The sequence below is a fragment of the Acomys minous genome (genome assembly GCF_964271855.1).
Source record: "Acomys minous genome assembly, chromosome: 8".
NCBI lineage: Eukaryota > Metazoa > Chordata > Mammalia > Rodentia > Muridae > Acomys > Acomys minous.
In genome coordinates this window covers 100,915,086-100,940,464 of record NC_140489.1, presented here as the reverse complement: position 1 = coordinate 100,940,464, position 25,379 = coordinate 100,915,086, and the positions used below count along the sequence as shown (strand labels likewise).

Here is a 25,379-nt window from a genome sequence, read left to right as displayed (position 1 = left end):
CTTTTCTTAAGTTTTTATAAGCTCCTCTTTTCAGATACTCCTAGTCGGTTATGCTTGCACTCACGCTCTCGTGCTCTCTCTCTTTCTCCCTCTCTTTCTCTCTCTCTTCCCCCCCCCCCCCCCCCCCCCGTGTGTGTGTGTGTGTGTGTGTGTTCATAGGCTATCAGTAGAGGTCAGAGAATAATGGAACAACAATTAATTTTTTCCTTCAGCCATGTGAGTCTTGGGGATCAAACTGGGGTCACCAGGCTCTGTGGCAAGTGCCTTTACCTGCTGAACCATCTCACTTGGCTTGTTTGTAGGGTGTTGCAGTGTAGCTCTAACTGGCCTTTTCCTTGTAGCAATGCTTTTGCTTTAACCTCCTAAGTTGGATTACATGTTTGAGTCAATACCTGGGTCAAGACTATTTAAAATTCCTGATTCATATGACTTCTGCATAAAATGTAGAGTGGTGTTTTAACTAGAAACTAGGATGTTGGGGGCATGTTTTGTTTTGAGATAGGATTTTACTATGTAATCCTGTCTGGCCTGATACATGATTTGTAGCCTAGGGTGTCCTCAAACTCACAACAGTCTTCCTGCCTCAGTCTTCAAAGTACTAGATAGGCCTGGCATGGTATATTTTTGTACTTGTGTATGCATCTGCAACTAAATAAATGAAATAAAATTTGATCGTGTCTTGGTAACTGTACAAGGCTTTCCTTTAGAGATGAGCATATATGCAACCTAGGAGTACAGTGCTTGCTCCGTACCGTCAAGGGCCTGGGGGTATGGGCATTGATCTCCATCACTGCAAAGAATAAAAAGGATTTCTTTATACCTGACAGATAATATTTACATTTCATTTGTTTTTAAATTTTTACTTAAGTGTATGTGGGTGTATGCACATTCATGTAGGTTCTTCAGAGGCCAAAAGAGGGCATTGGTTCCCCTGGAGTAATGGCAGGTGTGAACTGCACAGCATGGGTGCTGGGTACTCAACAAGAGCAAGTGTTAGACTCTGAGCCTTCTTTCTAGCCACCATTCTTAGAATTGTTAAAGCATATTGCTACAGAGAAAATATATAATGCTTATAGTTTCTTAAAGTTAAAAATTCATGTTCTCACAGGAAAGGACACGGTTACCAAAGATAATGGGATTCGTCCTTCCTCACTGGAGCAAATGGCCAAACTGAAGCCTGCATTCATCAAACCCTATGGCACAGTGACAGCTGCAAATTCTTCTTTCCTGGTAATTGTCAATGCTATTTGTGCTTAAAAGTGACTTTTCTATAGTCTCAGTAGAACAGCCTGCAACAAATTTGATTGTATATTATTGGAGCTGTAAAATAAAGCTATTCACTATAAAGAAAATGTTAAAGGAAAATTATTTAAAAAACAAACACAGACTGGGTGTGATGATATACCCGGGTAACGCTGTAACCCGAGCGTTCAGGGTGTAGAGACTAGAGGATCCAGAGTTTGCAGCCAGCCTAGGTATGCAAGACCCTGTCTCAAAGATCTAATAAATAGACCTAACAAATTGCTCTAAGATATTCCTTATGTAACTTGGGCTGGCTTCAAAGTTACAATCCTCCTGCCTCAGCCTCCTTAGTGCTAGGATTACAGCCATGTTCAAACACCAAATTTAAAATAATATATATTTTTAAAAGAATTTATTTATTTATTTTATATGTAAGTGCTTTATATGTACGCCTACAGGCCAGAAGAGGGCCTCAGGTTCTAGTACAGATGGCTGTGAGCTACCATGTGGTTCCTAGGAATTGAATTCTTCTGGAAAAACAGACAATGCTCTTAACTGCTGAGCCATCTCTCCAGCCCTAAAATACTAGTTTTAAGGTCTTAAATGTCTTACCATAATGATACAAAAGCGGTTCTTTTTATGTGCTTGGCCATTCATCAAACTTGTATTGCCTCTGCTGGGCACTGGAATGGGAAGGACAGCTGTGATACAGTGGGAAGCACTACAGTGCTGCAGACTAGCACTGAGGATGCCAGAGAGGCTTCTCAGAGGAGGTAGCAAGTGACTCTTATTTACTTTAAAAGTTTTTATCATTTGTTATTTTTTCATTATTTTTGTTTTTGTTTTTTTAAAGATTTATTTACTTATTTATTATGTATGTACACCTGCATGCTAGAAGAGGGCATCATATCACATTGTAGATGGCTGTGAACCACCATGTGGTTGCTGGGAATTGAACTCAGGACCTCTGGAAGAGCAGTCCGTGCTCTTAACCTCTGAGCCATCTCCAGTCCCATTTTTGTTTTTCAAGACAATGTTTTTCTGTTAGCCTGGGTGTCCTGGACTTGCTTTGTAGACCAGGTTGCCTCTGTGTCCCTGAGTGCTGGAATTAAAGGAATACACCACCACACCTGATTTTATTTACATTTTTTGTTTTTATTTTTGTTTTTTTGATGTGTGTGGGTGTTTGATTATTATTGGAATAAAAACGTGTTTTCAGCCAGGTGTGGTGGCACACACCTTTAATCCCAGCACTCGGGAGGCAGACAGGTGGATTGATGTGAGTTCAAGGTCAGCCTGGTCTACAAAGCGAGTCCAGGACATCCAAGAGAAACCCTGCCTCAAAAAACAAAACAAAACAAAAAAACAAAATAACAAAAAACCCCACATGTTTTCAAGGTGTTTTAAAACCATGGTTTTGACGGTCTTATTTGCCTACCTATGTCTTCTCTCAGTGTTTTGCCTTTAGAATAAGATCTCAAAGCTGTGAGCAAGAGGCAACTAAGAACACAGAAAATGTAAAAATAAATAATTTAAGTAAATAAAATAATGTTTTAATTCATTAAAAAAATTATTTTCTGTGCCAGAAACAAAAACCTGTGGGTCCTTATTTGTATAGTTGCATCTCCCAACATATGTTGTTGAATTATGATGCCTTATGAACAGTCCCTTCTGCCATTGTCCTCCCAGAGTGGCTCAGTGTGTATGCTTGACTGTGATTCAATGGTGGATACAGTAAGGTGAGTCTGTTACGTAGGCTGTCTGTATATGTCGGTGCACTCATGAACAGACTTAAGAGGCGGCTGCCAAGAGACCTCCAGATGACAGTGTGGTTTTGTTACCATTTCAGACTGATGGCGCTTCTGCAATGCTAATCATGTCAGAAGACAGAGCTCTGGCCATGGGTTATAAGCCAAAGGCATATCTGAGGTAACGCAAATATTCTGGTGAATTGCCTGTGACTTCTTTATTTTGTTACTGGAGCTAACTTCTCTGGTTTTTGCCTAGGGATTTTATATATGTGTCCCAGGATCCAAAAGATCAGCTTTTACTCGGGTAAGTAGCAGTATACATCTCTAAATTTCAATAAAAATATTTGAATTTTTATTATAGTTATTTGTGTGTGTATGTGTGTGAGAGAAACCGGGTGCAGAGGGAAGGAGAGGGGAGAGAGGGAGAGAGAGAGATGCACTTGATTTTCTCCTTCCACCATGTGGGTCTCAGGCATCAATTGCTCTCATTTTTTTTACACAGGTTTGAGAGATGTTGGCATTTTGTTTATTTTCCTTCTTTCCTTCTTTTTCTTTCTTTCCTTCCTTCCTTTCTTCTTTTCTGTTCTATTCTGTTTTGTTTTGATTTTTCAAGATAGGGTTTCTGTATGTATCTTTGACTGTTCTGGAACTTGATCTGTAGACCAGGTTGGCCTCTAACTCACAGAGATCCACCTGCGTCTGCCTCCTGAGTGCTGGGTGGGATTAAAGGCATGTGCCACCCCCACATCCTCTCCCGCTGGCATTTATTTTCATGTTGCTACCCACTATGTTATATAATCAGTCAGTCCCCACCCCAAGCACTCTGTGTGGGCATGTGTATGTGTGTTACTGGGTTTTGAACCCAGGGCCTCATTTTTACTAGACAAGCACTCCCAACACTGAGCTTCATCCCTAACCCACAGGATCTTTCATAAATGCCTCTGACTGTCCTTTCTCCACTGGCCCTCACTATAACCCTGAGATTAGCCAAGCCCTTCCTTGCCTTGCTCCTTTGAATTCTGTTTCTTTTCTCTTTAACTTACCTGACACCATTTGCCTGTTTATTATCTATTTTTCCAGTTCTATAATATAGTGAGAATAACAGAGATATCTTTGTATATCCTCAACACTTAATTGGTATTTGTATAGTAGAACCAATGAATAAGAATAAAAAAATTTGGGGTATACTAAGAAATGCTTAGGTTAAAATGGGAAGTTTTAGACTGCTACTTTTCATTTGTTTTCTTTTTCAGACCAACATATGCTACTCCAAAAGTTCTAGAAAAGGCAGGATTAACCATGAACGATATTGACGCTTTTGAGTTTCATGAAGCCTTCTCAGTAAGTTGTTTGTAAGACACATGTGAAATGAGTATAGCCTTTAAAAGTGAAGTGTGTGCTTGTAGGGAGTGGGGCTTTGTACTTGAACCTGAGCTTCTTTGTAGGGAGGCTAGATAAAGAGAATCCGTCTCACTAACAAAGTCTTGAATTATTTCCCTCCTAGGGTCAGATTTTGGCTAACTTTAAAGCCATGGATTCTGATTGGTTTGCACAAAACTACATGGGTAGGAAAGCCAAGGTAAGTTTCTGATAAACAATATGCTTGAATTTCCCAGCATGAATTTAGTGACCAGCTAATAATATAAAGAAGAATTGGACATAGTGATAAACATCTTTAATCCCAGCACTTGGGAGGAAGAAATAGGTAGATTTCTGTGAGTTCGAGGCCAGCTTGGTCTACAAGGTGAGTTCCAGGACAGCTAGGGCTACACAGAGAAACCTGTCTCTGAATGAATAAATAAATAATAAATAAGAGGAAAGCTTATTTATTTATTTATTTATTTATTTGCAGTGCTTGCGGTTGAACAGCCAGAGCTACAGAGAGAACCCCTGTCTTATTTTATTTATTTATTTATTTATTTGGCCCTCTGCAAGTCTTCTGTTTTTGTTTGTTTGTTTGTTTTTGGTTTTTCGAGACAGGGCTTCTCTGTGTGGCCTTGGCCGTTTTGGACTCCCTTTGTAAACCAGGCTGGCCCTTGAACTCACAGCGATCCACCTGCCTCTGCCTCCTGAGTCCTGGGATTAAAGGCGTGCACCACCACACCTGGCTGAGAAGCCCTGTCTTTGAACGAACGAATGAATGAATGAATGGAAAGCTTCTTTAAAAAAAAAAAAAGATTTATTTATTTATTATGTATTCAATGTTGTGTCTGCATGTACACCTGCATGCCAGAAGAGAGCATTAGATCACATTATAAATGGGTGTGAGCTACCATGTGGTTGTTGGGAATTGAACTCAGGACCTCTGAGCAGACAGTGCTCTTTTTTTTTTAAATTTATTTATTTATTAGTTCATTCATATTACATCTCAATTGTTATCCCATCCCTTCTATCCTCCCATTCCTCTCTCCCTCCCACTTTCACCCTATTCCCTTCCCCTATGAATGTGACTGAGGGGTACCTCCTCCCCCTGTATATGCTCATAGCGTATCAAGTCTCTTCTTGGTAGCCTGCTATCCTTCCTCTGAGTGCCACCAGGCCTCCCCATCCAGGGGACGTGGTCAAATATGGGGCACCAGAGTTCATGTGAAAGTCAGTCCCCACTCTCCACTCAACTGTAGAGAATGGCAGACAGTGCTCTTAACTAATGAGCCATCTCCAGCCCCCTGCTGCTGCTGGTGGTGGTGGTGGTTCCTCCTCCTCCTCCTCCTCCTCCTTATTTTTTCTTCTTTTGGTTTTTTTGAGGCAGGATTTCTCTGTGTATCTTTAACTATCCTGTCACTCACTCTTCAGCCCAGGCTGGCCTCAGCCTCACAGAGATCCACCTGCCTCTGCCTCTTAAGGGCTGGGATTAAAGGTGTGTGCTGCTACACCCGGCTACAGCTTATTTCTTAATTTAAAATGATTCCAGGAAATTGTTCAGTGACAACAGTAAGCCTTTATGTGTGTCTTCTCTTCATCACATTCAGATGCCATACACTGATTTGTAAGGTAGTTAGCGTTAGTTACTTTCCTCTGTGTTGCTTGCTTCCTCTTAGGAAGAGCCTGACTTGATAGGTTTTAAGCAAAATTGCGTTTAAATTGGTCTTTGTTTTTGTGGGAGCCAGGTTGGATCGCCTCCTCTGGAGAAGTTTAATACCTGGGGCGGATCGCTGTCTCTGGGACATCCTTTTGGAGCTACTGGCTGTCGGTTGGTCATGGCGGCTGCCAACAGACTGAGGAAGGATGGAGGCCAGTATGCTTTAGTGGCTGCCTGTGCAGCTGGAGGACAGGTATGTCACAGCAGCAGCATTAGGACTCTCATGTCCCAAGAATGTTTTGTTTGAAGCATTCAGGAATCACTGTTTCTGATGACTGACAACAGAAAGCAGTAGTTTTCTCTTGGGAGGTGGGAAAACTATTTTAATTCTAATATTTCATTGAAAGGAAGGTTGTTTGTTTGTTTGTTTGAGACAGGGTTTCTTTGTGTAGCTCTGGCTGTTCTGGACTTGCTTTGTAGAACAGGCTGGCCTTGAACTCACAGCAATCCACCTGCCTCTGCCTCCCTAAGTGCTGAGATTACAGCTGTGGTCCATCTTACCTGGCTAGGAACACCTGGCTAGGAAGATGCTCTTTAAATCCAAGCTGTTACTCTTTTTAAAATATTTTATGTTTCTTGTTTACAATATTAATGTATGTTCATTATGGAGACTATGCAAGATATGAATATATATATAGAAAAGTCATAACTCACCAGATGCATTAGAAGCATCTCATGCATTTTCTTTTTTAATGATAAACGTTTATTCATTTACCTAATAATCAGGTATCTATAAAATCTGCATGTGTTAACTCAGTGATGAAGTGCTTGTCTCATTGTTTGAAGTCCTGGGTTCAGTCCTCAGCACAACAAACTGGCTCCCAAAACATGTAACATCACGTTCAGCTCATCTTCTTAACCAGTGGATAGTGAAGAGCCAAGCCCAGGCTTTAGAATCATTACACCTGTTTTCAAATCTGGTCTCACTTAACAATAGCTTTGTGATTTGACGTGAGTCACTTAACCTTTCAAATCCTATTTGATTGAAGGTGAGTTTCAGTGGTAGTGCTTACCTAGCATGGCAAGTACCACAGAGCCTAAAATAAAAAGCAGCCATTTATTGCATTTACTAGGACTCAAGGTCTATACTAGACTGAGTCTGGGGTGTGTGTGTGTGTGTAGCCAGTGGTGTGTATATAAGTGCATGTGTGTCTATATAATGTGTTCTATCTGATTTAATGTTTATAAAATCTTTCTAAACTGGGCACCATGAGCTCCATTTATAGAGGAAACTGGGGCTCAGATGATTACTATTCTGTGATCACACAGCTTGCCTCCGTATTAGCTCCACTCACCTTTCATTGCTTCATTACTTTAACTGAACTTTTTTTCTTCACAGGGTCACGCTATGATCGTGGAAGCTTACCCAAAATGACTGCTCTAGAGGAGGCGACTGGTCTTGTGCAGCACTCACACTAAGCAATGCCATTTCAATGCACTACCAAGTGACACCTGTTCTTCTTAGGAAAACATTTGTGGCCTTCTCTTAAGTATTTGCGATCAAGCTTTGCCAGTGTCCGAGCTTTTTGATAATCACAGCTTCTGCTCTCTAAGTTCCAGACTGTCGCAGATGTGTGCGCAGCTCTTATCTCTTGACACAAGGACTAATGGCTGGAGCAGCTTGCCGGTTAGCTGAGTTTAGAATCATTGTAACACTTGCAGATTCTCCTCATTCCTGTGTCATAGAGATAATTTTTTTTTCTAAAATACAAACCGATGTGCCTAAATTAACTTACTATGGAAAAAATAACAATCTAAACCTCTCTGAAAACTGAAATGCTTAGAGACATAGATACCATGTTGGTTTACCTTAATAAAGTAGAAATGTATCAGAGGACTGTTTGTAGTCTCTCTATTAGTGAGAAGGGCGGCATTTGCATTTACTTATTTAGAACTTGTAACCACTTAAGTCAGTTGTGAAACCACCAGGAGTGTGAGTGATACCCTGCCTTATGATAGTGTGCTTCCCCCAGGGCTTCAGCTGAAGCAAATTGATTTCACTGGAGACATTCCTGTTCATCAGAGTTGATATAACACGGTTTAATTTGGTTATTATAAACCTTTTCAAATCTTGACAGCTATGCAGCACATGTTTGTGTCTTTCTGAAAAAGTCATAGCTTCAGTTACATTTGATTGAGTGTTGCGCAAATGTATGGAAGTTGCTGTCAGAATCACCCGAAGTGGTTCAGGTTTTTTAGGCAAGGAATAGAGTGTTGACCTCTGAAAAAAGATGTGAGAGCCCCACTGTTATTTTCCTATAGTTTTCCTGGTAAGCTAAAACATAGTGTATATGTATGTATGGGATTTTTGTGTGTGTGCATGTGGTGCTTGGAATTAAAGTCAGGGCCTAACAAATAAATGCTAGGCAAGTACTCTACAGTTAAGATGAGTTTCATCCCCAACCGGCCCATAATATGAATGGTATTTATTTGTATTTTAAATTTCTTTTGAGTCCAGACTTTTATTTTAGATGTCTGATCTAAATTTTCTGTTACATTTTGTGTTTTAATATTTAGAGAACTTTTCCTCAAAAGGTAATATTTTAAATTCATTTGCAAATGACATAATCCTTATCACTTAGCCTCTGGTCAATAAGAAAACCTAGCAGCACGGTGGTGGCACACGCCTTTAGTCCCAGCACTCAGGACACATATTGTCCTCTGACCTCTATGTGTGTGCCATGACATGTACACCCATCCACCCACACAAAAATGTAATTAAAAATTAAAGTTTGCCTATGATGAAACAAGAATTTTTGTTTTCTGTGTGCTTAGAATGCCTTCAGGAGACAAGTCACAAGTAAGCAAAAGTATAGTGGATTTATTCTTCAAAGATGACAGGCCATAAAGGAACTGCTGATAGTTCTGAGCCTGAAGATAGAAAATACATTAAAAAAAGATGAAAGATTCATAGACGATTTTTCAAATGATACACAAATGATCGATAAATGTGAAACTAGAACTCAGAAAAAACCTAAGACCATAATGAGATTTTATTTTATACCTACCAAGTTGGCAAAAATCAACCAGACTGAGAACACTAAGTATTGGTAAAGATGTAAAAACAGACCTTTTTTTTTCTCTCTCTCTCTGTTTTTGGAGGCAGGGTCTCACTGTGTAGGTCTAGCTGTCCTAGAACTCACCAGGGAAGATATCAGCTTGATCCAAGATTAACCCCAGCCACTCATAATTACTTGAAGAACAAGAAAACATCAGGCAAACGAAAATTAAGGGAAACTCTACAAAATACTTGACCAGAGCTCTGTGAGTTCCAGGCTAGCCCTGGTTACATAGAGTCTGTCTTTAAAAAATAAAAAATCCAGGTGGGCCTGGGGCGCACTTCTTTAATCCCAGCAGAGTCAGGCAGATCTCTGTGAGTCAAAGGCCAGCCTGGTCTACAAAGTGAGTCTAGGACAGCCAGGGCAGTTACCCAGAGAAACCCTGTCTCGAAAAACCAAAATAAATAAGTAAATAAATAATAAATAAAAAATCTGGTCTACAAATGAGCCCAGGACAACCAAGGCTACACAGGGAAACACTGTCTCAAAATAAATAGATAAACAAATTAAGTAAAGAGATCCACAGCTGGGCATAGTGGCACACACCCTTAGTCTCAGCACTTGGGAGACAGAGGCAGGTGGATCTGTGAGTTGGAGGCCAGCCTGGTCTACAGAGTGAATTCCAAGACAGCCAGGGCTACACAAACCCTGTCTCGAAACAAACAAAACAACAACAAAATTCTGCAATCCAAAACCAGAGCAACAGTCCAGGTAATAATGGACAGATAATTTGAATAAATATTTCTCTAAAGAAGTTATGTGAATATCACAAAAACATAGTATCATCAGGTATAGTGGTGCCCATCTTTAATCCCAGTACTTGAGAGGCAGAGTCAGAAGAAATCTCAGAGAATTAGAGGCTAGCCTGGTCTACAAAATGAGTTCCAGCTCAGTCAAGGCTACATAAATTCTTTAAAAAAAAAAAAAAAAGGCCCTTTTAGGGTGTGTTTGTATATTCCAAAATCACATGCTGCCTTTGAGCGCTTTGTTTGCTTAGCTCCATAGCCTAAACCCCTATGTTACCACTCACGCAGCAGCCCTGCAGCTGGGCTTACCCTAACTGCTTTTACCAGTTGCCTCTTTGAAGAGCTGTGTGTACTGACACTGGAGTGTGGCCTTTGGACATTTATCTGCTCACTTGCCCACTTAGTTTTTAAGCCATCTTAGAAATGGAATTGCTCTGAAGTGTGTTTTGTCTCTGGAGACTTCTCTTACGGACTTTTTTTTTTAATGGTGAGAGCCAAAGGAGAGCTTACCATTGTTGCATGTGCTTGTTCTAATGTGCAGTTCTTACCAGCAGAGTGTGCACTGGGTGTGTGTGATTTCTTGGGAAGGAAAAGGGAAAGCCCTGTCGATCAAAGCACACTCAAGACGGAGTCTCCTGTATCTAAAGGGAAGGTGTACTAGAGGGATTTCTCATTACATTTACTTATCTGTGTGTATGTGGGGTGGGGTGAGAGCGGCCACGTGCATGCCATGACATTCAGACGGAGGTCGAGGACAACTTTTGGGACTTTTCTCCTTCCACTGTTTGTGAGTTCTGTGATCAAACTCAGGTTGTCAGGCTCTCATGGCAAGCACTTTTATTTGCTGAGCCATCTCATTGGCTCTCCAGTTTTAACAGTAGATGTTTCCATCCCATTTTATAAAAATACCCATAGATCTTGTAAATTAGAAATACTTAGAAATTTTCATTGATTTTACATAACATTTTCTCAAATTCCTGTTGCTCCCTCATTGCCATGGACCATTTCAGTTGGGAACGAGAGTTCTCGAAGCATCGGTGAACAAAGATAGAAGTGACAAACAGATAACCCAGGGGGTGAGTTTAGATCTGAGTGTATTTTTCAGGCAAGCAGTCTAAATTTTTATACATACATTTTGAAACGCGGCGCATGCACCGGGGGTGGGGTGGGGGGTTGTGGTTACATTTTTCCACAGAGTAGATTCATGGAAGTCAGTGAGCAGTCAGGCATACACAGTACTAGTGCAGAATGCAAAGTAATTGTGTTGTCATATTTTGAATTACAACTTTAAATGAAACAATACAGAGTACAGAATACACAGTAAAGTCGTCATCACTTCTGAGTTACTGGCTTGGTATCAGTATGCATATGCCCTCTTTGTCAAGGGTCAATGTTCTCCCATAAATGGAATTTATGCCTAACACCTATGTGCCAAGACAGTTTTTTCTTTAGTTCTCATTTCTAATATCTGAGCGCCACTATCTGGAGCTTTTTGAAGCACTTTATTTCTTTGTAAGTCATAATATAAATTATTAACTAATGATTAATTCTTAGCTACGTTTCTTCTAATAAGTGGAGCAGAACTTAGTGGTAAACTCCAAGCCTGAACAATCCCTGGCTGCAGTCCCATGTTAGGGCGTCTCATAGCAACATTATCATGCCTGAAAAGTCCTGATATAGGAGTAAAGTTAGGAGAAAGAATAGAGACAGAATATTCCAACACAGGGGGAAAAAAAGGCTGCAATTACTCCTGGCAGGAACATCAGCCCCTTTCCAGGAGGCTCTCTCTGTGTGGGGCTCGTCACCTTGGGTTTTACAACAGCATTTGTCACACAGACTCCACTGGAGGGGTCATGACACCTGGTGAATTCTCTTAACTTGGCCAGATATCTTATAGTCCTGGCTCCTTATAGCTTACTCTTCTGTCTTGCCTTATATTAATCCTGTCACTTCCAAATGCCAGTCAAATGTGCCTTTTTCTGTCTGTACATATTTCCCTGATACGTGTGATTGATTTTATATATATATTTTAAAGTTAGAGAAGGACAAACTTCCCCTTTTCCTAACCTTAAACATACAAAGAGCTCAGGAAGATGCTCATTGGTCAGGAGCTCTGCCTCTTCTTCTAGAGAGCTGGGTTCGATTCCTAACCATCTCATGGTAGCTCACAACCATTGGTAACATCAGTTCAGGGATCTGACACCCTCTTCAGGCCTCTTAGGCACTGCACATATGTGGTACAAAGACAAAGCACCCATAAACATAGGGGAAAAAACATAGAGAGGTTACAGAGCTTGCTTTTGTTTTGTTTGAGACAGGGATTCCCTGTGTAGCCTTAGCTGTCTTGGAGCTTGCTGTCTAGTCCAGGATGACCTCAAACCCAGAGATCTGCTTGTCTGTGGGATTTAAAACTCATACCACCAGCTGGGCAGTGGTGGCGCACACCTTTAATCTCAGCACTTGGGAGGCAGAGGCAGGTGGATTGCTGTGAGTTTGAGGCCAACCTGGCCTACAAAGTGAGTTCAGGACAGTCAAGGCTACACAGGTAAACCCTGTCTCAAAAAACAAACAAAAAAAAAAAAAAAGAAAGAAAAGAAAAGAGAAACAAAACAAAAACACCAATCCTCATGCTACCATGCCTGGCTATTACAGAACATATTACAAAAGCAACATATGAAGATTGGTATAAAATTATAGCTACTTCAGAGACATTTTGGCCACTGGAAAATGTTGGATAAGACCACAAGAAAATCGAATGTTCATATTCTCTAAGAGGTAGTTTTAAAGTTGCCATTTTGCTGCTGTACTATGAAACACACGGGTCCAGGTGTGGTCACCTTTGTATTGTGGTTATGTAAGTAAACGCAAAGTTGAAAATTTATTGTAAAGCACTTCCCAAAGTCTGACTTGACCTTTTACAATAGTGCTCTTTATACTTAGCAATATGAAATGATCGGGTTCCTCTCTTGTCAGCCTGAACAAATGTATTTTTATTTCCTATTCCTCTAAGAGGGTACTGTCAAAAGCTTCAGTGTGGCTTAATTTTCAGTCACGTTTTTTAATAGTTGAATTCACTATGGATTTTTTTTCTATGCCACGTATGTGCCACTTCATAGATTAGTAAATGACCTCTTTTGCTGTATTTTAAAAGCAGTTTAAACTGGGCATAGTAGCCCGCGCCTTTAGTCCCAGCACTCTGGGAGGCAGAGGCAGGCAGATCTCTGTGAGTTCCAGGACAACCAACGTTACACAGAGAAGCCCCTGTCTTGAAATACCAGAAAAGAAAAAAATTATATTAGTAAGAACTTTGTAACTGAATACTGCACCCAAAGAAACAGAATTCAGTTCTTCATCTTCAATATCCAGAAGACCCAGGTTCTGTCAATCCATCATCCTGTCTTTATCTAGCTTTAACTATCAAAAAGAAACAGCAAAGAAATTACTCAGGAGTGACAATAAAAACCTTTTCCTTGCATTTACAACACACATTGTTGAGTACAACATACATTGTTGATTACAGTGGCTTTTTTTGTAGTTCTTTGGAACGTTGACTTTTTTTCTTTTCTTTTTTTCAGCCAAGGCAAGCTTTTTTTTTTTTTTTTTTTTTTTTTAATAAATCCTGAGTGCTAGGATTAAAGGCATGCACACCACCACACCCGGCTAAGGCAAGCTTTTTTATCAGGTCACTAGGTAGCTCTAGCTACTTTTTCCATGCATCATGCTTGGATACTTAGGGGCTGCCGGCTGCTGAGCTGCCAGAAGAATGCTGTGACTGGTGGAAACGAAAGTCTACCTTTCCTGAGCCGGAGCCCTGGGTGAGGAGAGTTTTCTGCCTGGATTCCATCACAGAGTGCCACTTCCCCTGCCAGGGACATGAGTTCATGTTTGGATCATCCTGGAGTGTCTGTCTCCCCAAAGCTTGGGGCTAGGGGCACAGGATACTTTGCCTCACCTGCGTAAACAGCTCTCCTCTCCAGATAACAGATCCAAAGGGGCATGTCATTTAAGGCAGGATTGGTTGGTTGGTTTAACACACACACAGGTTATATGACAAATATATATATATATATATTATACATGCATGCATACATACACACACACACACACACACACACACACACACACACACACACACACATTTGTTGTTGTTTGGACAGATTCTCACTATGTAGCCTAGATTGGGCCTGAATTCTTGATCCTCCTGCCTCAGATTCCCAAGACCTGGGCTTGTGATCATGCATACCACACTGGCTGAGGCGAGGGTCTTTCCAGATAATTTAAAAGTTGGTATTGTGCAAAGGGAATCTCTGGAGTGAACTGGATCTTGGTTTGTTGATGCTTTGCCTCTGCTGCCACTCACCTAGGCATGGCCACACCCACGGGGTAAGGCTTTGCTGGGGAGCTGCTTGGCAAGATGGCCAGAGCTGGGTATGATGTCACATGCCTGTAATCCAAGCACTTGGGAGGCGGAGGCCAGGAGATCATGAGTTCAAGGCCAGGTTCATTTCTTTTTAAAAATGAAAAGTTAAGATGTGGGCACTGGGATCTAACAGGTTCTGAATTTGACCCTAACATTGCTGGGGAGGGGAAGACTGGGTCTGGAGGCCTTTGCCACAGCCTCTTTCACCTCCATTATTTACTCTGTGTCTCACCTGGCCATGTCTACTTCTTTCTTTGCTGTGTTCTGAGGTGTATGTTTCATTTGTGGCCTATGGAGAAGTGGAAAGGCCCAGTTGGGGTTGATCATTATTACAGCCCACCCACCTGTTAAGAGGTTGTATCCATTTTAACATTCTCCCTTGCCCTTCAGGGAACTTTGGTGTCCCATGGAGCCCCCTCCAAATGCTAGCATGGAGCAGAGTATTAGATGCAGGAGACCATGGAGAAGAGGGTCACCAGGCATCCAGGTGGTCATCAGGAACCCCCCAAATCGCATTCCATTCTGGCTGTGCAGGCTGGTGGGCATAGCTCTACTCTCCTAGCTAGGCCCCTTTCTCAGGGTTCAGGAGGCTTGGGGAGGTGGGGCTGGAGAAAGGCTAGCCAGATCTTACTGGCAGCTGAAGCTTGAAGCAACTCACCAGAGAGATGGCAGAGTTGGAGGACTGGGTACCTCGGAAACGGTTGCGCAAGGCCTCCAGGACCTGAAGGAAAGGTAAACGCCCTGCTTATGTCGAGCACTTAGGCCTCTCGGTCAGGCCTGTGGGGAGCTAGCCAGGCACTCACCTTCTTGTCTGTGAGGCAGCCAAACACTAAGATGAAGACACCCTGAGGAGCGTGTGGATGGGGAAATTGTTAGTGTTGGGCGAGGCTTGCTTCTTGCTGCCTCACATCTTCTATTCTCAGGCCTTTTCTTTAATCCATGTCCCAAGTCACCTCAGTTTCTACACACATTAGCACCATTTGGTATCGTGTGTGAGGTGTGCATGCACACGTGCCTGTGTACGTGCTGCAGTGTGCATGTGGAGGTCAGAGGACGATGTGAGAGAGATCTCGCTGGCCCTCAAGTGCCTTTCTTGATTGGGTTAAGATTGGGCACTGATGATTTCCAGACTTGGACAAAAATCATAGGAAAAACAAACTCAAGAGAGGTTATGTAACTTGCCCAGGCTTATCTAGTGAGGCAGTGAAGGAACTGGAATCTATATTCAGTCTTTCTAAGATTCGTGAGCCTGGGGATGGGCATACTTAGATCATCTAAAAGCCACCCCACCCTTGCTACCTACCTGGAGGCTGTTGAGAATGGTGAATATGTAGTGAGAGACTATGGAGTCTTGATCAAACACAATGGCCACGCCCAGTCCCCAAGTCAGGCCAAAGACAGGCGTGAGAATGAGCAGGGCTTTAAGCACCCCCAGGAGAGCTTGGTGCCTCTCCACTTGGGGCCCCTCTGACAGCGAAGGTCTCAGCAGCTTCAGCACAGCTATGACAAGGACCAGCCCATTTACAGCAACGATGGCCAGCACTGGCTCGCTGAGGGTGTACAGCATGGCTCCATCTCCATTCAGCAAGCATTTCCCCTCCCACAGGTATTTCCTTCGAGGCAAGTAGAGGCCCAGGGTGACACCTGCAAGCCCCAGTGGGCACAGGTAGCCCAGTATCACCATCAGTGCGAGAACTAGGTGCTTGGACAGCTGATGGAAGACAAAAAGCAGCTGGTGGGCCAGCACCAGGGCCTGTGCCAGCATCCAGAAGAAGGTGGCCAGGTAAAAGAAGTGAACCAGGAAAGCAGTGACCAGGCAGAACAAGCTGTGGTACCCTGAAGGAAGGTACGTGCTTCCTAGGAAGCATGCGTCTGCAACCAGCAAGCAGATCACCATGTTAAACAGGGTGGTGTGGCGGAAGAAGGCGAGTTTGTTCCTAACCACCGCTTTCCACACCACCCTGTAAATAGCCAGGCACACGAGCAGTGCCAGGATGGAAGCCCCAATACCCACCTGGCTCAGCAGGTCCAGGATGGGATCTTCTGGGACAGTGTGTTGGGACATGAGGATGGAAAAGGCAGTGAGATGCTGGCAAATGCACTGAGTGGTGCTGCCATTGGCTGCGTGGACCTGACACCCTTTATCTGACCAACCTCCCCGACCCTGAAAGACATCATGGTCCCAGAAGACACAGTGCAGGCTTCCATTCATGTCTTCAAAGTCCATGATAACCTCTGCCTGCGTGAAGGCCTGGCCATCCGCTGTGATGGAGACCACAAGGATAAGCCCAGGCGTGGTATATGGGGCACCCCACAGCTCTTGTGTGTAGTTTGAGGGCAGACGGCAGTCCAGTTTTTTCAGTACTAGGCTAGTAATACTGACGTTCATTCCACTACGGACCAGCGAAGCCAGTGAATGCCATGGAATCTGTACTTGCACGAGGGGCCAGGCAGAGAAGGACATTTGGTAGCCAGGAGAGGAGTGTGTGAGGAGCTGGCTCTGCAGGAACACATTGGACGAGCTGAAGGAGAAAGGATGCTGCTGTGGGCTCAAGCTCTGGACCAGAGTCTCCACAGCCTTCAGGAAATCTGAGCCCATCGAGGGCTCCTGGGCCTGGGCCAGAGTCCACAGAGAGCTGATGTTCACATCTAGGATCTTGTCTGTGGTTGTCAGGAGGTCCTGCAGTGGCCAACAGTAGGAGGGGTGTGATTTGCCAGAGTCTACAAGGGCACTGGGACCAACAGACCCCACCCTTTCCTTCATGGCAAGACCCAGAGTGGTGACAAAAGGTGACGGGATGGGTCTGTGGAGTAGGCCTTCTAAGTCAGAGGAGTGGGGCACTGCCCAGCAGGTACCAGGGCCTCTCAGGCTCATGGTCTCCAAATCTACACCCAGATCCTCTGCCAAATGCCTCTTCTCCCGCTTGCATCCCTTGAGACCTCTCAGGTCCTACAAAGGTCCCTCTTCAACCCCATCATCTGTCCAGTTCTGCAAATCTAGTAATGGTGGTCAGTGGCAGAGAGCACACTGTTCCGAAGTTGAGAGCCACACGAGGTCTGCTTGGCTAACTCTGCAGTTTAGTATCTGGCAGGAAAAGGGTGTGGTATTGCTGCCTCTTGTTGACTCGTATAGCAATGGGTACAGCAATGCCAACATTTTTTTTAGTGTCTCTGTGGGTATTGGGTTACCAGGTATGGTGTGTTTGCGTGTGTGTGTAACGTACCCATGCTGTGTACCCACGCATGGCTCTGAAACTCATGCCTCCCCAACCTTTCCTGCCTCCCAACATCAGGCTTTCTTTATTCTCCATGGCTTTGGAGACTGGTGTTTAAGAACAGGAAGCAGAAGCCAGCACCTGGACTCTAAAGAGGTCCCTGTTGGGCCACCCACATGACGTCAGAAAGGCAGAAGCATTCATAATGGAAGAGCTTCCACCGGCTACTATCTGTTGGCTCCCAGTGTAGCTCTAAGACCTTACCTTCAGGGCACTGTCTGTAAGCTCTGTGCTTGTCTCTGCTACTACCTTGGCCAGTAACGTCACAGTGTGCAGCATTTCTTGTAAGTCAGAGGGGGTACTGGCCGCCCCCACCTGCCCTTGCAGCTGATTCAAGATATTTGGCACTTCCTCATTAGGCTTTCCCTGGCCTTCCAGCAGCAGCTGACAGGAAAGATAGTAGGATTTGGGTGGCACAAAAATCCTTACCAGGAAGGAGCCACACAGCTCCTTGCCCCTCTGCTCTGTACCCCTCAGAGGAGCAGGAAGAAGAGAGCATGGTGGAAGGAATGGATTCTGAAGTTAAGAGGACAGACACTACTTGATGGAGCTGTGGTTTGAGACAAACACCTTCCCCCCCACACCCACCCCTGGAGGGCTCTCTCCTCCTTCCTAGGTCTGCATGGGGTCCAGGTGAGAGAGGCTGAATAACAGGTAAGCTGACATCAGGTAAGCTGAATCTAAATTCAGGCAAGCAGGCAGGAAGCAGGCATGTAGGCAGGCATGTAGGCAGGTAGGCAGGCAGGCATGTAGACAGGCAGGCAGGAAGCAGGCATGTAGGCAGGCAGGCAGGAAGCAGGCATGAAGGCAGGTAGGCAGGTAGGCAGGCATGTAGGCAGGTAGGCAAGCAGGCAGGCAGGAGGCATGTAGGCAGGCAGACAAGCAGGCAGGCAGGAGGCATGTAGGCAGGCAGACAAGTAGACAGGCAAGGCAGGTAGGCAAGCAGGCAGGCAGTAGGCAGGCAGGCAGGCAGGCAGGCAGGGGTGTGCGGGCTGCTGGGAAAGCAGTTACCTTGGCTTTAAGACATAAGGTTAGGATTGATGCCTCTGTGCAGCTGTTCTGGACAGGTCCCCAGATGCCATCAGACCCACAGAGCCTCTTTACCATGCCCTTCTTATTCACAGGACATGGGGCCTGGGCCATGAAGTCAGCCTTGGTGATGTTCCAGGCAACCACCAAGAAGTCCTCAGGGCAGGTGGTGTCCCCATCTAAAGAAGGGTCAGTGAGGCTGCAGCAGCCACAGTATAGCCAGAGCTTTTGTTCTAACCAAAAGCTATGCAGGCTTTGATACCTGACCCAGTGGCCCAAGGCAGAGGAAAGACAACAAAGAAGGGGTCCCATGTTCCAAGGACAAGCAGCGTAGAGGTCAGTCTACTAGACCCAAGGCCCACATACCCTGGATGACGGTGACGGACACAGGAACCATGAGAGGGGCCAGGTTCTGACCCTGAAGGGCACAGGTGTATGTGGTATTGGCTGCTGGGCAGTGCTGGACAGCCAGCACAAGGCACTGGGAATCCGACACGTTATGCAAGGAGGCTGAGGGTAGGAGAGAGGAGAAAAGCAGCCGTCATGGGCTGAAACAGGTGAGAACTAAGCAGGTCCGAAAACATCACTTCAGAGTGGTCTTCAAAGATGAAGCAACGGGGACCAGCTAGATGGTTTGTCAGCATCCACTTAGTGGGGACAAAGTTTGGGTTTTGCTGAAGTGCATCCTACTGGGTCTCTAGACCTGGGACTGAGTTTCAACGCATTTTAAAATATTTGTTTTTGAGCCAGGTATGGTGGCGCATGCCTTTAATCCCAGCACTCGGGAGGCAGAGGCAGGCAGATCACTGTGACTTCAAGGCCAGCCTGGTCTACAAAGAGAGTCCAGGACAGCCAAGGTAACACAGAGAAACTCTGTCTCAAAAAACCAAAAAAAGAAAGAAAGAAAAGGAAAAAATATTTGTTTTTGCTATTCGTATGGCATTTAAAAGAAGATTCATTTTAGTTTTTAATACTGTGCATATATATGTATCTTTGTGTGATATGTGCATGTGAGTACAGGTGCCCACAGAGTTCAGAAGAGGGTTTCAGATCCCCTGAGTTGGAGGAACTGGAAGTGAGCCACCCAGCATGGGTGCTGGGAACTGATCTTTGGGCCTCTGGAAGAACAGCAAGTACTTTTAACTGATAACTCTAGCTCTAATTTCCTCCTTTTAATAAAAGATTTAATTTTGTATTTTATGTATATGAGTGCTCTGTCTTCATGCACACCAGAAGAGGGAATCAGATCACATTATAGATGGTTATGAGCCACCATGTGGTTTCTGGGAATCGAACTCAGCACCTCTGGAAGAGCAGCCATCTCTCTAGCCCCTGGATTCCTTTTTTTTAAAAGACAGGATATTATTAAGCTAACCTTATGGAATTTACTGCAGTAGTTAAGTGGGAATGTGTGATGGACAGGATCTGTCATCAGAGCAGGGATTGCTCTGATGGGCATAGACACCCAACACCCATCCCCAACTGTAGCCTGTGCTGCCTCGAGGGAGCAGCCACATCATTCATCTTTTACAGCCGCTTACCTTGGCCATCCTCCCCAGGACTCCAGGTAGCGGTGTAGGCCAAGTTTGTGAGCGGGGTACAGCAGCTCAGCTGGAAGCCAGTGGTGGCGGCACAGGAGACAGACAGCTTGCTGGGAAGCTGGACCACTTCTTTCTCCTCCAAGGGCAACGTCACCACCTGCTGCAGCTTCCACCTGAATCCCTGAGCCTCGAAGATGCTCTCATACTTACCTGCAGAGAGATGCCCACTGTGCCTGGTGGCTCACCCAGGTCTGCCTTCAGGCCAGCTCTCCAGTGCTCTCTAAAGCACAGCCCATGCCCTGTAGCTTCTACTCCCCTGCTCAGTGTCAGGACCTTCCTCCCAGCCAGAAGGTCCCGCGATGTTCCCTGCCCCCAAGGAGAAGGAGATTGTACAAGAGGCCCCTGGCCCGTCCATCTTAGCCAGTGCCGATGGACTGACTCTAGGTGAGCCCTGTCCCTTAGTATCTAAACTAGGGATTCTCAACTCGTAAGTCATCACCCTCTGGGGAATCAAATAACTTTCACGGGGGTCTCCTAAGACCATTGGAAAATGATTCTTAACAGTAGCAAAGGTACAGTTATGAGGGAGCAATGAAAATAATTTTATGGCTGGGGCTCAGCACAACATGAGGAACTGTGTGAAAGGGTCGCAGCACTAGGAAGGCTGAGAGCCGCTGCTCTAGACAAACACCCGTCTTTCTCAGCTGTACCTGAGTGGTCTTTTTTTAACATCTCCCATGTAATGAATTTTTAGAGGGAATGTTTTTTCTAAAAAACAGTAACAATTAGAGGCAGTTTTGCCGTTGTGTGTCTGTGTTTGTGTGATGCTCTCATATATGTAAGCATGTCTGCTGTGTGAGTGGGCATGTGCCACAGTCTCAAGTGTGGGTGCTCATCTTCCACCGTGTCTGAGGCAGAGTCTCTTTGTTTTTTGATGCTACCTCTTCCAGGCTCTTTTTTCTTTTGGTTGGTAGGAGGTTTCATGTGGCCTGAAAGCTGCTAGTAGTGGAGACTGGTTGTGAATATCTCATCTTTCTGCCTTCACCTCCCAAACGCTGCTGTCTGATTGACAAGGTGTTGAGAATTGAACCCATGGTCTCACACCCGCTAGGCAAGCGTGTTACCAACCAGAGCTACAAGTTCTCCATAGTGTCTCGGTGGCAGTAGATGTCACCACCCATTCCTGAGAGAGGAGACAAGTGACATCATAATCACAGCACCCCCCCCCCCTTTTTTGTTTCGTTGTGTTTTTACGTCTTCATGTATCAGGGCAACACTGAGTTTTTGTGAAGCTCCGAAGGGTTTTGGAAGCTCCCAGATTATAATGCAAACATCTGGCTGTTGTACAGACATGTTTACTGTAATGATTCTCTTTGCCGAATGGAAAAGGTTTGGAAGGGTGGATGGGGGGAGGGGAGGTGGGGGTGGGGGGAGAAAAGAGAAGGGGGAGTGAGAGGGGGAGGTGAAGAGGAGCAGAGAAAGAAGTGGGCAGTTCATGCCTGCAACCTCAGCACTTGGGAGGCTGAGGCAGGAGGTTTGCTATGAGTTTGAGGCTTGCCTGAGATAAAGAGTGAGTTTGAGACCAGCCTGGGCTACAGAGTGGTCTCCCCACAGAACACCTGTGGGGAAAAAAGGAGAGAGAAGAAACAGTTGAGGGTTACCTGTCCAGTGACGGGACATGCGGGTGACACTAAGGCCAGCCCGGCTCTCACTGGACATCTGGAACACATTTGTCCCTTGCCATAGTAGGATGGGCTCCTGGGTCTTTGAGTGTTTTAAGAACCATCTCAGGTTTGTAGCCTCCTCTTTCTTGAGGAGAGTGAGGTTCAGGGTGTCCCCATGCCTTTGCAGCTGGGAGTCCAGAGTCAGGTTTCCAGGAACTACAGGGAGGTAAGAGACAGGGGCTAAAAGAAGGGCCTTAGCTAGCATTCCTCTCCCTCCCCTCTGAAGCTTGCCCCTCCACACCCCACCCTGCATAACTTCCTTTGTGGCCATGCACACCCCAGCCTGGCAGACCATCCCACTGAGAGATGGAGTAGCAAGCTCCCTGGTTTACAGCTTCCACTTTCCAGGGACTTGAGGCTGCTAAAGCTGCTTCAGGGAAGGTCCTCCCCTTGCCTATGTGTCTCCAGAGCTGCTTTTATTAGCCTCACTTTTCAACTCCCAAGCTCAGGTCCAGTGTCTTGCTGTGATAGTTGGGTTTTTGTTTTTGTTTTTTGCCTAGCCAGAGGAGCAGCTGGGCTTGGACCAATTGCCAGAAACACAGGTCCAAAGAAAATGCAAAAACAAAACAAAAGGCCCCCAACGCCAGACGTGGTGGCGCATGCCTTTAACCCAGCACTTGAGAGGCAGAGGCTGGCAGATCTCTGTGAGTTCAAGGCCAGCCTGATTGACAAAGTAAGTTCAGGACAGCCAAGGCCACACAGAGAAACCTTGTCTCGAAAAACAAAACAAAACAAAACAAAAAACAAAAGCCCCCCCAACCCCCACACCTCCCTGAACACTCCAGAAAATGTGTCTTTTTGCTTGGGGAGACTGATATCCAAGTTCCCAACCCTTCTTACCAGGTGGCAGCAACTGGCAGTAACCAGGAATGGGGCCCTGGAAGCTGAGACATATACAGGGATCTCTTTCTGACCTGTGGCCATGGCAGTTTGGGTAAAGGGAGCAAAGTGTGGCGTTCCATTGGTAGCCAGGGTGACAAATGCAGAACCTAGTCCCATTGTGGTCAACACGACACTCTGTGACAGAGAGAGAGAGGCAGGGTGAGAAAGTGAGGTCTCAGTCCTGGCTGACACAAGATTTTTGAAGTCCTAGGAGATCAGGCCCACCCCTCCCCCTAAGAGGATTTCTTTTGCAACCCAGACTCAGAGCAGCAGGCTGTGTTGGGCAAGGACACCCTGGTGAAGTTTCCCACACTCTGCCTGCACTTTGTATCCTCTGCTCAAGTTAGAACACTGAGACATGAACAGGAAGGGAGGGGAGGTCTGCCCAGTAAGGAGATGAGGAAGAATGAGGCCAGCTGTGCCCTCCTCAGGACACAGGGAGAACTCACTGCACCTTGGGCAAGCCGCCTAGCTAGGGTTGGGAATCCATGTGCCATTCACGCAGAGCCCCTTTACCATGCAGCTGCTACCTGTTGTGAGGCCAAGGGCAGTAAGCGTTCTTGGGGAAAGGGATGCCAAGGCAGCAGGAAGAGTAAAATTCTTAGAGAGCATCTGTGGCCAGGTCCCGCTTGGAAATTGCAGATGTACATAGCTGGAGACCAGCACTGATTCTGCAGAGGTAAAGAGGCCATCAGAGGAGAAGCAGTGAGGCCTCAAGCTAGTCCCCCTTCGTCCTACACTCTCAGCTGGCCATGTCTTGGGACATAAGCGGATGTCATCTCCCATAGCCTGCCTTGGTACACACAAGATGCAGGGCGGCTCCAACACCCAGTAGGGGTGCATTCTGTTCCATGGTTCCACGTCGTCATTGCAAAAGCGCACAAGTCTCTCTCGGTCTCCGGTCTCCGAGCTAAAGAGCTGGTGTAGGACCTGTCTGGCCTCCCCAGCCATCTCTCTGCGCACTCTCTCTGTGCACTCTCTTGTGCCTTCCTTTCCCCTCCCTTGCCGCCCCTGCCCCTCTGCCCCGCCAGTCCCTCCACTCACCCCCTGCTCCACTGTTCTGGTTCAGTTGCTGCCCAGATTTCCCTCCAGATGGATTGAGTTTCTGGAAAGAGACAGAGGAGAGACCTGAGGGAAGAGGCTGGTCCCAAATTCCTCCCGGAGCACCTCGGGGACAGCCTGGCTACTCTGGTTGTGGCTTGGTCTCTTGGGAGCTCTTCTTTAGGCCAGAGATCAAATATAAATATCTGGAGAGGGAAAAGGCACTCAGAAGAGGGGGGACAAGGATACAATTCTGGGAACCTTGCCAGGGCCGGCAGTCTCACCTGAAGCCAGGAACCAGGCACACCCTGGGAGTCAACATGTTTTGCTTAGTTCCTTCCTGAATTTACCTGTCCCTGGGCCTCTAGGCTAATTGAAATGGCTGGGCCCAGAGCTATGAGAGTGAGGCAAAGCGTCCTGCAAATTAACCCATTCTTTCCTCTCAAAATCTCATGTGCATCTGTGTCTAAAACCAGGTGGCAGCACATACTTGCAGTCCTAGCACCCAGGAGGCTGAAGCAGAACTGCAGCAAGTTCAAGGTCAGCCTAGGCTACACCAAAACCAAGCCAACACAACCTGAACAACGATCACCCCAAAAATAGAAATAATAAAACCAGAAGGAAATTTGGCATGGTGGCTCATGCCTATTAATCCCAGCACTTAAGACAATGAGGAAGAAACATCACTTTAAGCTTACGAGTTCAAGACCAGCCTGGGCAACACAGCAGATCCACACGCAATAAAAACAAGAAAGTAAATAAAATTAGGTGGACCCACAGATATAGATGCAGACAAGGATAGGATATAGATAAGCCACAGATATAGATTTAGATCTGGGGATTACAATAGATTTTGAGATGTAGATAAATAACGATATTGCTACTTCCTGGGAGAAAGTAGATGATAAACTACAAGCCCAGGCTCTACTGCTCCTCCTCAGCCCCTCACCCACCCTCTGGGCCAGTGAGCTTCCATCTCTGCAAAGGTTTCCTTTTCATTTCATTTTGAGTTGCAAGCATGGCCAGAAGAGCCTTTATCCAAAGAGCCGCTGGTGCCACGGGGCTTTGTGGGGACTTAGGTAAAGACGTGGAAGTGTCCCCTCACCCTGGGCAGGAAAACTGGCCTCTTGGGGGTCTAGCAAGCTGGTCCTTTCCCTCCACCTGTCCTTTCATCCCACACCTTGTGGTCCCTCACAACCTGAGGCTTCGGATGTGGTCTCTGCAGACCTGGTCCTCACCCCAGTACTTACTGACTGGGCTGTGGGGACAGATGTTGAGTCCAGCTCCAGCAGGGGAAGAGCCATGGCCAGGAGCAGCTGGGAGAGAGCTAGAGAGGACATGGCTCTGTGCAGCAGGGCCTAAAAGCCCTCCAGCTGCTCCATGATGCAAATTTCCTCTCCCAGAGGCTAGCACGGAAACAAGGGAGGAATCAACAGAGGGAGCCGGGCTGAACTGACAGAGCAAGTGCCAGAGCCTGTGACCATTCAAACATGCTTCCAGGTCACTGGGGCCACCTGGACCCCACATGATTCTGTGGGAGGAGAGGACACAGGCGACGAGTCGCAAGAAACAACAGCGCGCAGAAGCAGG

The 25,379-nt window shown here is 45.6% G+C and overlaps 2 protein-coding genes across 3 annotated transcripts in view; one reads left to right on the top strand and one right to left on the bottom strand.

The window, feature by feature from the left end:
- Positions 1–7,906, top strand: part of HADHB (hydroxyacyl-CoA dehydrogenase trifunctional multienzyme complex subunit beta) — a 35,389-nt gene extending 27,483 nt beyond the window's left edge. For both annotated transcript variants that reach the window (XM_084792604.1, XM_084792605.1), the window contains exons 10-16: positions 1,109–1,230; positions 3,092–3,171; positions 3,250–3,297; positions 4,247–4,334; positions 4,498–4,572; positions 6,101–6,265; positions 7,412–7,906. In XM_084792604.1, the coding sequence (XP_084648730.1) occupies positions 1,109–1,230; positions 3,092–3,171; positions 3,250–3,297; positions 4,247–4,334; positions 4,498–4,572; positions 6,101–6,265; positions 7,412–7,447 (614 nt within the window). In that variant the 3' untranslated portion in view covers positions 7,448–7,906. The remainder of the gene's footprint in view (positions 1–1,108; positions 1,231–3,091; positions 3,172–3,249; positions 3,298–4,246; positions 4,335–4,497; positions 4,573–6,100; positions 6,266–7,411) is intronic.
- A 6,294-nt stretch (positions 7,907–14,200) lies between these two features.
- ADGRF3 (adhesion G protein-coupled receptor F3) lies at positions 14,201–25,178 on the bottom strand. Its single transcript, XM_084792240.1, has 13 exons — positions 25,040–25,178; positions 23,793–23,853; positions 23,279–23,419; positions 22,707–22,883; positions 21,804–22,022; positions 20,143–20,352; positions 18,968–19,111; positions 18,584–18,780; positions 17,777–17,953; positions 15,601–16,977; positions 15,101–15,142; positions 14,956–15,018; positions 14,201–14,586 (listed from the first exon to the last, which is right to left on the bottom strand). Exons 1-13 carry the CDS (start codon positions 25,127–25,129, stop codon positions 14,446–14,448), a joined length of 3,039 nt encoding a protein of 1,012 aa, XP_084648366.1. The 5' UTR covers positions 25,130–25,178; the 3' UTR covers positions 14,201–14,445.
- Between the last annotated feature and the right edge of the window lie 201 nt (positions 25,179–25,379).

Coding starts and splice junctions, on each gene's coding strand:
- ADGRF3 (XM_084792240.1), bottom strand. CDS start 25,129: ATGTCCTCTCTAGCTCTCTCCCAGCTGCTCCTGGCCATGGCTCTTCCC. Junction 23,854..25,039: donor CTGTCCCCACAGCCCAGTCA/GTAAGTACTGGG, acceptor GTCTCTTTCCAG/AAACTCAATCCATCTGGAGG. Junction 22,023..22,706: donor CTGCCAGTTGCTGCCACCTG/GTAAGAAGGGTT, acceptor ACCTCCCTGTAG/TTCCTGGAAACCTGACTCTG.